Raw genomic sequence first — 13,735 nt, 5'->3', positions numbered from 1 at the left:
ACAGGGTCATGACACCACGATTAGAGGAGTGTTGACATAATGTGTGGAGCTGATGAGGGCCAAACACAAGGGAGTCCAATACGAAAGAGTCAGCTGCTTTAGCTACAGCTTAGCATTTAGCTAATAAAACCACTGCTTTCTAATTACCATGCGTACTGCTTAATAGAGAGCTGTAATAGCAAAAGATAGGAAGATCACAGTAGAAATAGCGAGAATGACTTTTGCAATAAAATTACCTGTGTTCCATTGTAAATCCCGACTTGAATGAGTCGACTCTTCTGGTAGTTGAGAATGCTGTAGTGAGCGTACTTCCTGTCGCCATCGTCATTGAACTCCACACGTCCAGTGAGGCCCTCTGGGTACTTTGATGACATCAGAACCCTGAGACAGAGAAATTAAAGTAAATGTGAGTGTGATAGTGTAGGGAAATAGACAGAGTGAGAAAGTGTATGTGTGTGTATGTGTGTACGTGTGTGTCTTCCTGAATTACAATATATCATGACTTTATAAATATACCTTTTGAAGAGGGGCCCGGTCTTCCAGATGTTGGTGTTTCCCACACAGCCTCTGGGCGGCTCCGTGATGTTCTCCTTCTCAAACAGCTCCTGGATGGACTGAGCCACCACTGCCACTGCGTCGTTGATGTGGGCCGACTCGTTCTTGCCGTTGATGAGCTGGAGGCCGATGAGACCTGCTCACATCACGCCAACAGCAGCACAAAGCCAATCAGTGACCTGCTTAGGCTACCAACCATCAGGATCCTTTTACAATACACACAATAAAGGAACCTCATGTTCAGCCATCCTGAGAAAAGGTCCAACCGCAGGTTTTGATCCAGCACCACGCTCTCTGTTGCTCTATTTGTAAAAGCAATTTTAATCATCCAGTACTGGAACAAACAAGCACTGGATGTCTTTGAACCATGACCTTCATCGTGATCAAAATAGATTTGAGCTGATTTTCTTTTTATTCCTTTCTGAGAAGAGGCAACATCATCAGAGAGGAATGGATTCATATTTTGAGGTTGTTAGTGAACTTTTCCCAGCATGAAATAAAGAGTACCTTGAAGTTGGATCGATTCAATTCTATCACCCATTTTATAGGGGTTAGGTTGGAAAATACCACAAGCAGAAAGCTATAGTGTATGTGTGGGACCAAACAAACTTACATCAACTAGATTAGAGAATTGATATACAAATCACATCAACAATCCAACTTCAAGTCATTTCATTGCAACTGGTCCAGTAGTCTTGCAGACTCTTGAAAGAAGCCACAGAGGTGAGTTTAAGACAGCAACAGGTGCTGAGACATGGACATGACTAGGGTTGCAATGGGGGGGGGGGGGGGGGTATATTGGTATATTGGTATATTGCTAGTTCACCAGTAAACTACCAGAATTATAGTATCTTTCAAGGATTTTATGTAATCTATCAGAAGACATCTAGTGGCCCTTTTGGGTACTTCAGATTACCACAATCGTCTGTAATTATCTCTGGCTCTCTCTCTCTGGCCTTATCACATGTAAAATACACTATATGACCAAAAGTCTATGGACGCCTGCTCGTCAAACATTTAATTCCAAAATCATGGGCATTAATATGTAGTTGGTCCCCCCCTTTGCTACTGTAACAGCATCCACTCTTATTGGGTTGCTTTCCACTAGATGTTGTAACATTGCTGCGGGGACTTGCTTCCATTCAGCCACAAGAGCATTAGTGAGGTCGGGCACTGATGTTGGGCGATAAGGCCTTGCTCGCAGTCGGCGTTCCAATTCATCCCAATGGTGTTCGATGGGGTTGAGGTCAGGGCTCTGTGCAGACCAGTCAAGTTCTTTCACACCGAGCTCGACAAACCATTTTTGTATGGACCTCGCTTTGTGCACAGGGGCATTGCCATGCTGAAACAGGAAAGGGCCTTCCTCAAACTGTTGCCGCAAACCATTATTCCTCCTCCACCAAACATTACAGTTGGCACTCTGCATTGGGGCAGGTAGCATTCTCCTGGTATTCGCCACAACCAGATTAGTCCATCGAACTGCCAGATGGTGAAGCATGATTCATCACTCCAGAGAACGCATTTCTACTGCTCCAGAGTCCAATGGCAGCGAGCTTTACATCCCTCCAGCTGGCACTTGGCATTGTGCATGGTGATCTTAGGCCTGTGTGCAGCATCTCGGCCATGGAAACCAATTTTGTGAAGCTCCCAACGAACAGGTCTTGTGCTGACATTGCTCCCAGATGCAGTTTGGAACTCGGTAGTGAGTGTTGCCTCCGAGGAAAGATGATTTTCATGCGCTACTTGCTTCAGGACTCGGTGGTCCGGTTCTGTGAGCTTGTGTGGCTTAACATTTCGAGGTTGAGCCATTGTTGTGCCTAGACATTTCCACTTCACATTAACAACGTTTACAGTTGCCCGGGCAGCTCTATCAGGTCAGAAATTTGATGAACTAACTTGTTGGAAAGGTGGCATCCTATGATGACGCTCTTCAGTAAGGCCATTCTACTGCCAATGTTTCTCTATGGAGATTGCATGGATGTGTGCTCGATTTTATACACCTGTCAGCAACAGGTGTGGCTGAAATAAACAAATCCACTCATTTGAAGGGGTGACCACATACTTTGTATAGATACTGTTTATGAAATAATTAAAATAGATGATTTTAAAATAAAAAATAGAATGTAAAAACTGTAAAGCATCTTAAATATAAACCATCAACTTAGTGAATACAATTGGTGTATAATATGAAGGTTTCATCATGAAATATTCTTTATACACTTATTTGACTTTGTCAATATGTATATTTATTGTCAATGTTTTGGCGTCAAACTGGTGGCAGTCAATAGTTGGAAGAGTTGCACGGTAATTAATGCCATTGTTGATTAGATGCTTTTTTCGTTATTAAGTATATTTTCTCTTGAACCATATGGTCTATCTACTAGAAATTGATGGAGAAAATACCAAAGTTACGATAGATTGCCATAGATTTTCTGTTAATTACAAAAATTACTGAAGATTCCTGTAACTTTGGTAAATTACAGGTAGCTTTGCAACCCTAGACATTACTGGCGAAGAATTTTCTGCAGAGGTCTGAGCATTGTCTTACGTCAGATAGCGCTACGTACCATCTCTGCACCGGTTGACGAGCGTTATGTAGGAGTGACACCACCTAACGTAAGACAATAGGGGTAGGGGGTGTTGGAGTGCCTGGGGTTGACGCTTACGTTTGTGACCACAAAGTGACATATTACGTGAGACTTGTGCAGACTCCGGGACATAAGCAAGACCGTTGTAGCTTACCATTCTATTTCAGTTACACTTCAATGTGGGGGTTGCAAAACTCCCTTTATAAACTCATGAGAACCAAGCTATTACTATGTCAGGATAGTACAATAAAGGCAGCGCGGGAAGCTTTGGATAAACCAACAAACACACTGTATGTACGGGTTAACCTATCAATAGTTATGACTATAGATAAAGAAATAGGTTCAGAGATATAGGACCTAACACTGTATCTTAAGAGCTTATAGTGTAAACTACTGTGACTCATTTAAAACCTTTAAACATATCAAATGCTTAAACGTTTAACACTCAACAAATGATCACACACACATTGTTCGTAAACAATGAATCCTTCATCTATGGTTGTCTCCGTAATCATAGAGGTTAAATAATGGTGACTCCAGAAGAAATCCAGTGTTATGAAGTGTTTTCTGGGTAGCAGCGTACGGTACGTACCATCTGGTGCCTCACTCAGGGCTTTACCCGACATCTCCCGCTCTCCCACCAGCCACACGTAACCCGAGCCCGTCATGTTGAGGAAACGGGCAGCCTTGTAAACTGCAGCAGCGTCCTCTTCACTGAAAACAGAGATGTTAGGTGACACAGGCGTGGTTACTTATCTTTCATCTAAACGCAAAAATTGCAGTATATCACTACTGTGTGATATCATGCCAGCATTTAGCAGTAAAATTATGTAAAAAAAAGTATCAAATATAAGTCACTGTAAATCCAGTTGTGTTCTAATTAGGAGCCGGGAAAATGACTTATGATCATTTTAGGTTAAGGATCGTGATCAGAATGAACTAGATTCAGTAGTAGAGGCAGGTCAGCTATGATGGGAGGGGACTGATGAGACAAATGGGAGGTGCTGTAGTCTCACCTGGCGGAGAGGATGATGACACGAGCCTCCAGCTCTTTGGCCTCCAGAAGCAGAGCAGTTAAGTTAGTCTCCTGGCTGAACTGGAGGACTTTCTCTGCCTGTGATCGGGGCACAAAATAAGTCAAGCCAGCTACTTACCCCCACCTCAGAAACCACGCTGTCTCTTTACCTGTTGTGTTAGGTTTTGTTGATTTTTGTTGAAAAAGAGAGAGAGGAAAAAAGGAAAGCGATCCATGGAAATCGGCTCAACTAAAAAAAAGCTTTGAGGGGAAAAAAAAGTTTGCATTTTTCGCATGCAAACTGAGGGTTATCAAGGCTCCAAAGAAGGACGTGCATGTTAGATAGGGGGGAGAAGAAGGTCAATGCAACCAGTAACTAAAAACAGGTGAAGGGGAGTGAGGGGAACCTTTCCCCCAACCAAAAACTGTTGAAAACTAGAGGTGCTACAAAACAGGAGGGAGTAGTAATCTGGGAAAGTGTTTTGTCCCACACTACCGGATCTCCACAAAGGAATAAACTTGCAATCTTTTTTTGTTTGTTTAGAACATGCATTCCTTTAGTTGAAGGAAAAAAAGTAATATGGTAGAAGCGGAGCGCTGTTCATTTGTTTATTTTTTTTTTACGGAAAATTATAGTCTTTCCATAACAAAACCATTCTTCTGTGAAATCATAGGAATAATGCCTCAAAGTAAAAAGAAACACGTGCTTCCAAGATAGGGGCATTTCTGGGTCGGCTGGTGACTGCTTGGGCTGGTTTCTAGTTGCTACGTTTGAAAAGTTGGTGGGCGGCGTGCATTGACCATGCAAATATACCTTAGGTCCTCGCTTGTTGTCATAGGACAGTTGGTCGAGGTTTTCATAGTTCCTTTTTTTATTCTGATGAGTAATGTGCACAGAGAAAATATGCAGACACAGAAGAATATTATAAACAGTTGAAAATGGATCGCAGTAAAGCATTCCAACAAATCTCCAACTTTTCTGCTTCAAATTGGGATCCCTTGGGGCTTGCCAAAAACATCAATGACAGCCATTGACCACTAGCAATCCTATTTACTGCTATGTCATATGCCCTTATTCACCACCTTTCAAATACAAGCCAAGACCCTTAAACCATCATCCAGCATTGGTCCAGAAAACAGTCATACTCTCTGTACAACAATTAGATTGAGAGGTCTATGTTCCAGATCAAAGCAATCCCAACACGTAAAAAGTCTGATTCTGCAAACTAATGCCCCTAAGGTTCTCTCCATTTTGAATTCCACTCTGCTCCTGTATATTGTGAAAGGAGTCGCAAGGCAGTCTCTTTGCCTTAGGGAGCCATTTCGCAGTGAAACATAGCATCTTCTGCTTGATAGACCTGCCTACCCTGAACTCTCAGCTCAGACCGTTGGGAGGCAGAGCGCTCTGGGTCTACGTCCTTCGCTACCCAAATGCTACAGTGACTCTGACACATTGGTTCATTATACTGCCTGACAAGCAAATCTGAAGTAAATCCCATTTCCTCCATTGTATTCACACTTCTTTGAAAGTAATAAAGAACAGTTTTGCCTCAAATGTAATCTGAGGTTGTTGTGGTCACCGCTGCTCTGTAAAACACGGCTCCCCTTTCCAAATGTTGCATGATAATGTCTTGTGTCATGGTCAGTGCACACTCATGAATCATGACATGAACAAAACAAGCATTAATCATACTGGGACTACGGTCCTTATTTAGAATATAAATCAACTCATCTTGTAGGTAGCCTAGCGGTTAAGAGCGTTGGGCCAGTAACCAAAAGGTTGCTGGTTTGAATCCCTGAGCCGACTAGGTGAAAACTCTGCATGTGCACTTGAGCAAGGCACTTATGCCTAATTGATCAGGTAAGTGGCTCTGGATAACCGTGTCTGCTAAATGACTTAAAAGTAAAAACCCAAATGGATTATTCTCTAGACCCTCCACCACCTTGCAGCTAACTCTGTGTGGCATTATAATGCCTAGGCAACAAACAACAAAATGTCTAGATGACTGCCGTTGTTTTCACCAAGGATTTCCTCTCTGACTGCCCTATTTTTGCTTATTCCGTCTAGTATGATATGGTATGTTGTGTCACTAATGTTAGTATTCTAACTGAATCCATCTACCAACCCCATCAAGTTGTCCCTGTGGCTTGTCACAGCAGCACAGCATATAAACCTGCAAAGACCTACAGTGTGAATAGTCTGCACGATACAGAATATAAAATGTGAATAACTAGAATATTTCTCATTAAGGAGGAAATGACACATCTCCCTAAATGTGACAAACATTCTGCCAACCTGGCAAGCTGAGTTATTTCTTACAACCACTGATAAAATCACAGTCCAAGCTTCTAACTGTGGGAACACAGATACGGCCTTACATCGTCATATCGTAGTGTCTACCATATCAAGGTTTCTGTGACATTGATAGATTCCTTCAATCTGGTAACTGTAAATCTATCCAATCTCTGTTTATGGCAGTATATAAGAGAGAGAGATAGTCTAGGGCGGACAAGATGGATTCCAGGAAGGAAGGAACAAGGAGCTATCAGTTAACCAACTATTCTTTCATCTACAGTAATGTCCGTCTTTACCATAGACAATACCACTCCACAGGTAAAGTCATACATACGATTCAATTAAGTCATAATCCTTAATAACAAGATGATTTATCGACATAAACTATACTTAGTAACTCCTAATCAATCTTGATCATGTGTGAGTAACTGATTAACCACAACGTGTTTAAAATGTCCCATCTCCCTTTGGTGTGGATTATCATGAGCATGTGTCAAATGAACCATTTCATCAGCCTCTGATTAAATTACTCTTCAAATCAGGACTCATTTCACTCCGTCACACAATTACAGGAAGGAGTCCCTGAAGAGAACACGCATTAATTACAAAAAGCCTTAACTACATCTTGAGGTGAAACATACTAAATGTATGTTCAACGATGTGTCAATTGTTCCTTCTCTTTTCCTTTAGGGAACATGATCACCGGTCTGTTTTAGGCTTTAGGTGGATCAGCACATTTATTAATGAGCTAGCTACATTCCAAGTAACACAGCCCCAGAGCCAGAGGTGACTATGGGCTAAAATTATGCTCATGGTTACAACATTTATATGTGTCATTTCACTTGCATGGTCTCACAGTCCATTATCTGACAAGGACAAGGACCTTGCCGGCAGGCAAAACTAATGGATGCTGGTTTGAATCCCTGAGCCGACTAGGTGAAAAATATGTTGATGTGCCCTTGACCAGTTAACCCTAGGTGCTCCTGTATGGTGCTCCTGTAAGTGTCTGCTAAAGGATGTACATGTAGTAAAACTAAAGATATGTCTTTCAGACAGTGTCTCAGGAAAATCTGATATACTGCATGTCAACCATCCAACACTTTACACGCCTCCAAGTGAGCATAACACTGGGTAGATTATCTCCTTTCCTTACACACATAAGATCACAACACAAATATACATGAAGGATCTCTGGACCATCATTATGTTTGAGAGTCATTGATGTTTTGCAACGCCCCAGGTTAAAATGTGCTATTTGGCTCCCGTTGTGGATTGGCACAGGAGAATTTGACCATGGTGAAAAGCAACATGAGATGAGTAAAAGATGTACTCAGATCAGACCACATTAGACGCTGTAGATGTCTCTAGCATTATGATGTTAGCCAATGTTTACACAATGGTCAGTGAGAAATGTGTTCACACAAAATAAAGGAAACCAGTTACATATAGTACATAGAAGGCCTTTGAGAGTTAAACAAAGACTACACACACACACACACACACAGTCACACGCACTAGGGGTCCTGCGAGCCCGAGCATCTCACCTTTGTTTCCCTCTCCTCCAGTAGGGTCTCCAGTCTCTTCTGCGCGGCCCGCCCCTCGTGGTCATCGCTGACAATCAGGATGATGTGGTTCCATCGAAACTCTCGCATCATGTCGAACCACACGTGAGCCTGGTGGGAGTACGGGGGGACAGTCCGCAGAAAGGACAAGTGGATACTCTGAGGAGAAAGAAAATGAAGAACAATGAGTGAGAGGAAGTTACTTGCTAGTCATCCACGGTTTTGGTGACATTTCTAACACATTCATAAGGCCTTACATTAGCTATTTTGGCAGCTAGCCAAGTAGTGGAGTAGAATTGGTCTCTCTTATCGGTTTCCATTCCCAGGGACCTCTCCATAATTTCCCCCTCCCCCTTCTCTCTCTCTCTCTCTCTCTGTCTCCCTTTCTCTCTCTTCTCGCTCTCTCTCTTTCTCTCTTTCTCTGTCTATCCCATCTTTCTTCTTCCCCTCTCTCTCTCTTACTCTCTCTCTTCTCACTCCCTACCTCCCTCCCTCCCTCCCTCCCTCTCTCTCTCTTTTTAATTTCTCACCTTGTCGGAGTAGATGGACATGCGCGTGGTGAGGCCCACCACAGGGATGCGGTAGAAGCCTGCGGTGTATGACACAGGCGTGGGGGTGAGGTGGTCATTGGACTGGGGAGGATGACTCACCAGGATGGCATACACCTGCAGACACAAGTATGGGAATGAAAGATAACCACACTTCCTGTACAGACAGTTGAAAGGATAAAAAAAATGAATATTGATTCATCACTGCGACATGGAAATGTCATATCAGCTTTCTCCTCTTAAACTATCCTCATTTAGCAATATGACTGCTCAGTAGATATATATTTATTTGGCTCAAAGCTGAATGGCACTCTACAAACAGCTTTTTACTGCGCAACTGTATATCAATTCTTAGATGAATAGGATTCTTGAAAATGGAACATTGATCCAACTGAGGCAGAAAAAAACCATGCAGGCATGATGGTTTAGTGCGTGCAGCCCGTATGGTTGGGCCTCAAATGAGGTCTTCCATCCAGAGAGTGCTTCCAGGCATCTACCATCTGTCATAGACCCTCTCATTGAGTCTCTCACATGGTTAGATCTCCATCTATGCAGTTACCAGACACTGTTTCCTGCATTTGACATGTAGAATACTGACACGTTTCTCATCCCTGAAGCCCTCTGTGATGATGAATGGAACTCAGATGTCGTGGAACGAAGGGAGATGTGTTTGTAACGTAACCATTTCTGTCAATTACAATCATTACAATGAAGAGGACCAGGGACACGGTCTGTGTGTGTGTGTCTGTGTGTGTTTCCGTGTGTGTGTCTGTGTGTGTTTGCGTGTGTGTGTCTGTGTGTGTTTGCATGTGTGCGTCTGTATGTGAAAGAGAGTGTGAGAATTTGAAAGAGAGATGGGGAGACGGTGTTCCACACCTCAGCTCTCTTCACTACATGATATTGCTGCTTTTCAAAGCAACGTAATGCTTAATGTGAATGTGATGGACCAGGATTTTAGTAATGTGTTTCAGTGTTGGAACAACTCTCAAAGGGATAACATCACAATACATAACTTATGAATGTTGTTTTCATTGTTAGGATTCAATTGCAAAAGTTGTATTCACATGTCCTGAGCAATAGCTATAATGACCTAAAGAAGAATCGCACTTCAGGTGAAAAAGCCAGTTATTCTTTCCAGTCTAGAGGCAAAAACAATTGCATACCATACACTCGTGTGCCGAACCAATACAACATCAGTATACATTAATCTCTAGCAATGAACATGAACCAAACAGTTAAAACTATCAATTTCAAATCAAATCATAATTTGACATAATACAAACTAAACACCCTTCTCCCCTAATAACGTCAGACCAGCCAGACATGCACCACAACTGCTACCCTCCAAATGCTTTGATGCAGTGGGCCGTTACGCATGCGGCAATGTCAGCGGTTGAAAATAAAAACAGTACAAAAATTGTCATTGTTAAAGGGATACTTGCAAGATTCTGGCATTTAATCTCTTGTTGTCAGGTGAACTTGTGGATACATTTCAAAGAAAAATGAGCTATAGTTTTACAAACCAATGCTAACACATTGAGCTAACGCTAGTTAGCATTGGCTTGTGAAAGTACTGTTAATTTCCTTCATACTGCACACAGAGAAATAAAACTGGTATCCCACGAGTCCATCTAACTGCTATCATAAAATAAGAACTTTTGGATGTGATTTAGGCCTGGATTCAATCACATCAAGCCTTAATTGGCAATAGCAGACACCCCCATAGCTGTCAAAATGGTGAGCAGCAATCATTGTCGTGAGGCCACACCCGCCCCACTCATGTTAGAAGTTCAGAATGAGAAAGTGTAGGCAATATAGAAATAATTACGCTCAAATTTAAAAATAATTTAACTAAATTAGGAGAATTTCTATCATCCTAATCAGTGTAATCCAGTGTTTGAACATGTAAACAAGACTGCATGGGATTTCTGTTAATGTGACTCCTTGCAGCCAATGGCTATGTCTGCTTTAGATGTAATGCCAGGAGCTGCTTGTGGATTTGACAATGCAGTTCCACCTCTTAACACCGCCAAAACAACTGCTATGCGGATGTCGTTAAAGCGTATCTGATTGAATAGGTTATATTAACCCTTAAATACATAGCTTTGTCTGACTAATAAGATACAGATATGAGGATAGAGATTTGGCCACGTCCAACAGACCATTTTCAGGCCATTTACTTTTCATGTTAGGCCACAAGTTCAGGTTTGGTAGTTACTCATTACATAGTATACTGTTTATGTAACAACGTCATATGCATATCTGACATATAATTTCATTTCAGCTTCCATTTTCTTTCGGAAGCTCGATGGTAATACCAGAGGTGACGGATCTCTGAAAAGGACGCAGTTTCATAGTATTGTTATCATAGCCTAAAGGGCTAGGCTCCAAGAGATATTGTGAGAGCAACGACATTGCTGTATTGGTTATTAAAATTGTGTAACAAATTACACGTTTCGTTTAGGAAAAAATATCAAATGCAGTCAGCTCAATCTGCTTGAAATATACAATAGAAGCAGGTGGCACTGGCACAGTGTTTCACAGGCAGGCATTGAGGTTATAATCTAGACAGATGGCATTGTCTGTTTATTGCAAATGAAGTGGTCACTGATCACAATATATCGACCTCATCTGCCCTATTATTCACGTCAGCCAGTTCACCTGAAACAGACACAGGATGATGCTGCATCACACTAAATAGGACGATTAATTTCCCTCCCAATAGTGTGCATAGGCCTCATACTAATTTGCACAGTTTAAATATAGTAGGCTTCATAATAATTTTAGCCTTATAAATGGTTCTGATTGATATGATGGACATTTTGCATAGAATAGATGGCTAAATGGCTCATCTAATTAGGCAATTAATTATTTAACACCCATGCAGGGACATGCAGGGACAACGGATCCCTCCTGAGATACCTGGTTAGAGATGAGGTCCTCGCAGACGGAGAGAGCCATCTGGATAGCGTTGGGTTTGTGCGTTACGGAGATGGCGGTCAACTTGAATTTATCTCTCCCGTAGATCTGATTCGCCTGGGTCACCGCATCCTTAAAGACTTGCTCGTACCTCTTCTGACTCAGGACTGCTCCGATGTTAACTATCTTCGGTTCGCAGCCTCCCCGCGCACAGGAGCACGAGAGGAACACCGCCAGCAGAAACAGACGCATCGTGTGAACGATCAAACCGCACAGAGGACCCCGGTTGCGTCTCTCCCTCGTGTTGGCGGATCGGTTTGCCCGGCTTCTGGACTGCACGGTTCACCCGGTTAAAAAGACTGGAACCACCGTCCTCCTAGACAGTGTGGAAAATCTGGACAGCTGGGAAATGCGGAGGAATGTTCATGGTCAGGACCTCAACCGCTGTTGGATTATCTTCGTAATTGTCAGCAGCCTTTCTTGAAACATTTTGATTTTCTTTGTCAATTTCCACCATTTTATTTTTTCCAATGTCGATAGAAACGAGTCAGAGCATATTTTGCGGTGTATGCGTTTTCCTTTATGCGCTGTGTATCGCTCTCCCGGTCCTCCGTGGGCTCTGTGCGGGGCTTTGCTGTGAAGTGATTATCAGACTGATGCGACGCTTGGGGCTGCGGCTGTCCTTGGTGCTGACAGCTGTGCCCGCGCAGTGGTGCGCGCTTCCGCCGTCTACCTTTAGATTTTTCGTTGACCTTATGCTGCTAGAATGAAAAGTAAATAAAACAAATGAAGCTAATCACAGAACATAAATGTATCTTGTTTTCAACATCTCATCAATGATGTTATTCATTATAGGACACGCATCTTAGATTATGAATAGAGGATCAATGACAATCAAGAAAACATTTGTGTGTCAGAACAAAAATAATCCAGTGACCCAGATGATTCCAATGTGTGATTTTTTTTTCTCCAACCGCATTGCTACAGCGCACCGAGTAGATGGACCCGAGCCTGCATGCTCATTGCGCTGAAATGGGTCGCCGGTCTCAGTTGAACTGGCTCGCACTGTAAATCAACATAATTCCACATAACCAGGTGGACCAGGACCACCCATTTTAGGTTACACCTCCCCCTCTTTACATCCAAACATCCAATCAATTATGTAACCATGTTATCCATATTTCAACCTTGCAAATCTTGCAAACCTCCAACGCTCCAACATAACCACAGTACTTTTATGACGCTTGTCTACTGCAAGTCTCTGACATGGGGATATATAGAGATAAAAATGCCTGAATAATTTCTTGAGTTGTATCTAAAATTAGTGTCGAATAAACTATTTTATCTTGACTAATTCCAAAAGTGTGACATGAATGTGTCGTTTTATCTAATGTGTATTGACAGATGTCTATACTTGCTAGATGTTTTGTCCGATTGTGGGGTCGGGTAATGTCATTTGAAATGTCTGAATGGAGAGAGGGAACCAAGTGTCCAAGTAACCATGTGAGGCACAAGAATATCCGTCTTGCTAAGCAAATTTTCAACCATCCTGGTAACCTAGGAAACAAGCCTCTCTCTCTCTCCACAGTGTTACATGTCAGAAAATTCATATTACCTAACAAATTCATTGAACATAAAAGACCTTATGGCACAGCTATTACTTTTATGCATCACACTGGAAAACTGATCGTAGCCTAGCCTAGGTTAATTTAGACAAAATGCCATTGCAATTGGAATGTATGCCTGCCAATAGCCTATCCTATTTCTGCCCACATTAAACCCCACATGTTTCCCAGACAAATTTGATGTTTCTGGGTTAACTAGCCTACAGTGAGGGGAAAAAATATTTTCCCTCATTAAAATGCAAATCAATTTATAACATTTTTGACATGTGTTTTTCTGGATTTTTTGTTGTTTTTATTCTGTCTCTCATTGTTCAAATAAACCTACCATTAAAATTATAGACTGATCATTTCTTTGTCAGTGGGAAAACGTACAAAATCAGCAGGGGATCAAATACTTTTTTCCCTCACTGTATAAGGTCAACCAGGGTTGTAAAAGGGATGGGCTGTTTATAAACAAGATGATTAGTGGTTAAATCTAATCTGTTTTATCTCCTTTAATCAATAGTCAATGAATTTTTCATTTAGCAGGAAATAATCTGTGAGCCCTGTTGTGTGTTTAGCAAATGTAAATGTCATGTGCACATATATTTTCAAATGAAAGAGACATTTTGGAAATGAGGTCACAAT

General features: G+C 41.9%; 1 protein-coding gene across 9 annotated transcripts in view; it reads right to left on the bottom strand.

Annotated features, from left to right (window-relative positions):
• Window positions 1-13,436, bottom strand: part of LOC109868635 (glutamate receptor ionotropic, NMDA 1) — a 35,756-nt gene extending 22,320 nt beyond the window's left edge. For 6 of the 9 annotated variants that reach the window (XM_031802268.1, XM_031802272.1, XM_031802269.1 and 3 more), the window contains exons 1-8: window positions 11,487-13,436; window positions 8,547-8,681; window positions 7,999-8,175; window positions 4,973-5,035; window positions 4,160-4,257; window positions 3,736-3,857; window positions 517-691; window positions 237-381 (exon numbers count right to left, since the gene is read on the bottom strand). In XM_031802268.1, coding sequence (XP_031658128.1) covers window positions 237-381; window positions 517-691; window positions 3,736-3,857; window positions 4,160-4,257; window positions 4,973-5,035; window positions 7,999-8,175; window positions 8,547-8,681; window positions 11,487-11,735 — 1,164 coding nt within the window. In that variant the 5' untranslated portion in view covers window positions 11,736-13,436. The remainder of the gene's footprint in view (window positions 1-236; window positions 382-516; window positions 692-3,735; window positions 3,858-4,159; window positions 4,258-4,972; window positions 5,036-7,998; window positions 8,176-8,546; window positions 8,682-11,486) is intronic. The other 3 variants (XM_031802270.1, XM_031802275.1, XM_031802276.1) reach the window with 2 other exon arrangements.
• Between the last annotated feature and the right edge of the window lie 299 nt (window positions 13,437-13,735).

This window comes from Oncorhynchus kisutch, linkage group LG23 (genome assembly GCF_002021735.2).
Source record: "Oncorhynchus kisutch isolate 150728-3 linkage group LG23, Okis_V2, whole genome shotgun sequence".
Lineage (NCBI taxonomy): Eukaryota > Metazoa > Chordata > Actinopteri > Salmoniformes > Salmonidae > Oncorhynchus > Oncorhynchus kisutch.
Note: the sequence above shows the minus strand (reverse complement) of the source record. Positions and strands in the feature narration are given on the sequence as shown.